General features: G+C 47.4%; 1 protein-coding gene across 1 annotated transcript; it reads left to right on the top strand.

Annotated features, from left to right (window-relative positions):
• The first annotated feature begins 1,886 nt into the window (after positions 1-1,886).
• On the top strand, positions 1,887-2,804 carry LOC106314788. The gene has a single exon (XM_013752607.1). It carries the CDS (start codon positions 1,887-1,889, stop codon positions 2,802-2,804), a length of 918 nt encoding a protein of 305 aa, XP_013608061.1.
• Positions 2,805-3,705: the final 901 nt, after the last annotated feature.

Here is a 3,705-nt window from a genome sequence, read left to right as displayed (position 1 = left end):
AAACTCTGATTGCGCGAAACGAGAGACATTTCGAACGAGATTCAAAAGAGAACATGATGAGAGCCTCATTTGGCAATGAGGGAGCAAGAAGGGTGACATTTACCTGATAAGGGAGAAGAATGGCGATGTTAACTAAGGAGAGAGTGAGTTGGCCGAAATTGACCATGTACAGAAGGAATGGTGACTTTGACCTTCTAGAGAGAGAGAATGGCGACATTGACCATCTAGAGAGAGAGATATTGGCAACACTGACTATATAGAGCGGGACAATGACGACATTAACCATATAGAGAGAGGGACAATGACGACATTAACCATCTAGACAGAGAGAATGGCGACATAAACCATGTAGAGAGAGAGTGGCGACATTGACCATGTAGAGAGAGAGAGAGAATGGCGACATTGAGTACATGAAAAAGGGTGGTAATGCCTGTTGGACCCAATTTTGAGTAATACCTTAACGGGCCGCGATCAAAGACATGGGCCTTAGGGAGCTGAAGCCCATAGCAAATAGTCAAGCTCGAGGAGGAGGAGTCGAGGTTACAGAGATCGTGGAACAAGAGACAGAGATCTCGGAGCAGTTACGAAGATCCCAAAGTTGGCACACTATAAAGGAAGAAGAAGGGAGGTGAAGAAGGACACATTGAAAACCCTAGAGAGAGCTACACAATAACATCGACCTTGTTTTCCTCCAGACCTTACGGATCTCATTTGTATCATTCGATCTAGTTCAACTCATTGTATTCGATCTTTACGGATCTCATTTGTATCATTCGATCTAGTTCAACTCATTGTATTCGATCTTATTCATCAATAAAGTCCATTTTTGCCTACTGGAAACTGTTTAACATCGTTTTGTTCTAAAGATATCGTTGCCTACATCATTTGTCTTCCCTATATCAAACCCCGATCACTATCAAATACGTAGTGTAGAATTTAGGTTCTACATTTTGGTGCCGACTGTGGGGAAGATAAACGATAAACATTTTTCCTAAGAAACCGATCTAAGTTTCCTAAGCGCGACTATGGATCCCAACCAAACCATCGGAACCGCACCCTCAAGAGTCAACGACATCGATCCCATCGGATCTGAATCCGGGACCAAAGTAACACCAACTAGGTTATAGGGTGCCAACGACGCAACCGGAACAACCCGGACGCAATGAATCCCTCCGATCGCGACTTCAAGTCAAGATCAAAATATTCTGGTCAATCAGACATCGATCCCAGAACGAGTCGGGCCTCGAGTCTGGAACCATTCTGGGGACAGATAATCCACTGATGACATGACCCGATCTCAATCCAGACCAATTTCACCGACCCCTCTAGCACAAGCTCGAGAAGGAATGACAAAACTTCGAGGAATACTCTCATCTCTGATCGACGAAATTCGTAACCAAAGGATCGCCAATCAAACCATCACTAACCGACTAGACCAGGCTGAGAGGGAACTCGCAGAGCATCGAGCTGCAAACACTCGAGATAGAAATCAAACGCCCCTAGATCCGTAAAGAACGGTGTCGAACCCCCAAAGCACCGGTCTATTCGGCACTCCAGAGATCCCAAGCGCTCGATACGGACGCTACACGGGGGAAAACTCACAACGACCCCCGCTGCAGGGCATGATCCACTGAAGCTTAAGCTACAGCGGATTGGACGAGATCGACACCGGGCTCCAACACCCACGAAGCACTCTGATCCACTTCCAGAACGGATCAACGGAAAGACAGGGAGAACCAAGAACACGGATCCCGCCGACGAACCATTCGATCCCCAAAAATCAAACTCCATCCGCCACGAGGACCTTCCACCAAGCGGGATTTGATAACTCTACAGAACAAGCTCGAAGGCATGATCTTCGCGGTCCCGTCAATATCAATCTCCAAATGGAGGACCTAGGGATCACGAGTGAAACCAAAGCGTTTCTGAATTATATCAGGAGGAACGATGCCGAGCTCAAAAGGATACATGCGATCGTGCATATGGCAACGAGCTCTGCCCCTTTTACAAACAGAATCGCCAGCGTCAGACTACATCACGTTGGGAAGTTAAAATTTCCCAAAAATGCAGGAAACACAGACCCAAAGGCCCACGTCCGAGCTTTCCGTTTAGCAATATCGAGAGCACACCTCACCGACGATGAAAAAGAAGCCGGTTACTGCCGCTTCTTCGTCGAGAACCTCACTGGGGCCGCCCTCGAATGGTTCACTGGACTAGAAGAAAACTCGATTGACAATTTCACTCAGTTGGTATCTACGTTCCTCAAACAGTATTCAGTCTTCATAGAGACAAGAGTTATCGAGGCAGATCTTTGGAATCTCAAGCAAGCACCTTTCGAGCCGTTGAGAGCGTACATAAACAAGTTCCGAGAAATCAAGGCCAAGATTTCGCATCCGAACAAGGTCGTTGCCCTAGCAGCATTAAAGAATGGCGTCTGGTTCTCATCCAAATTCAGGGAAGAATTGGCAGTACGAGCACCTATCTCGTTGGATGACGCCCTACACCGAGCCTCTTATTTCGCCACCCACGAAGAGGAGGTCGCAGCCTTGAATGAACAATATAGCGCGAACAAGAATAACGCAACCAAAAAGCCTGCTACTCCAAAAGAGCCAACCACCAAAGGGCAACATTCCTATGCAATAAATAACTCGCCGCAAAAGTCTTCCACATACAACCTCAGCAAATACTGCGCCTTCCATGATCGCAAGGGCCACTCGACCGAAGAATGTCGAGCCGCACTTCGCAGACAAAACAAAAATAAGAAAACCACTGGAGAAGCCGGAGAGGAAGAAGAAGAGCAGTGACTCCAAAATCCAACCAAAAGGCCAAATTCTCAACAAACAAAAGAGGCAGGGAGATCGAGCAGGAATCACCGAGCTCTCCACCCCCAGCTCCGAAGAAAAGAGTCGACATAATTTCGTGGGGGCCAAGCAACAACGCAACCGACGAAATAAAGAGCCAGACAGAAGGAAACATCCGCTTCGAGATCACGGTAGCAATCCGCACATTGGAAAAAACCGATGAGACCACTCCTCCTCTCAGGGTCACTCAGTACAACCCAAACACAGAGTCCCCTCGCGGAAAAATCTCCAACTTCAAACGAAAGAACAAAATAAACAAAATTCGCGAGCTATTAGAAAAACCGATTGCCCAACAGATTCAAAAAAAAGACAGAATGCAGACCCTTAATCGCAATCTGTCTGGGGGGCAGAGACACTACCGACCAGTACAGACTAAGAGATGGAATTTTTCGGCCCACGACGAAGGCAAAAAACGGATCGACTTCATTTACGGAGGTTCCAAGTTTTGCAATTCGGTCAACTCAATCAAAGCGTACCAACTGAGAGACGAAAACAACGTAGGAGTGAGAGAACCCCTATCAGGTCCCGATCATGAAATCACCTTTGACGAAAACGAGACCGCAGATCTCGATAAACCACACGACGATGCTTTTGTGATACGACTCGACGTCGGCGGCTGCAAACTATCCCGAGTAATGATCGACGCCGTAAGCTCGGCCGATGTCATCTGCTACGACGCGTTCAAAAGGATGGGATTCACCAAAGCACTCCTAAAGCAAGAGCAAACTCCCCTCATCGGGTTCGTAGGAGAAACCACTTACTCCCTCGGATCGATCGAGCTCGCGGTAACCGCTGGAGAAATTAGGAAAATCGTAGAATTCATCGTGATAGACCGTCCAGCCCC

Source organism: Brassica oleracea, chromosome C9 (assembly GCF_000695525.1).
Source record: "Brassica oleracea var. oleracea cultivar TO1000 chromosome C9, BOL, whole genome shotgun sequence".
NCBI classification, from domain to species: Eukaryota; Viridiplantae; Streptophyta; class Magnoliopsida; order Brassicales; family Brassicaceae; genus Brassica; species Brassica oleracea.
The sequence above is the reverse complement of the archived record's forward strand: the minus strand, read 5'-3'. Positions and strand labels throughout refer to the sequence as shown.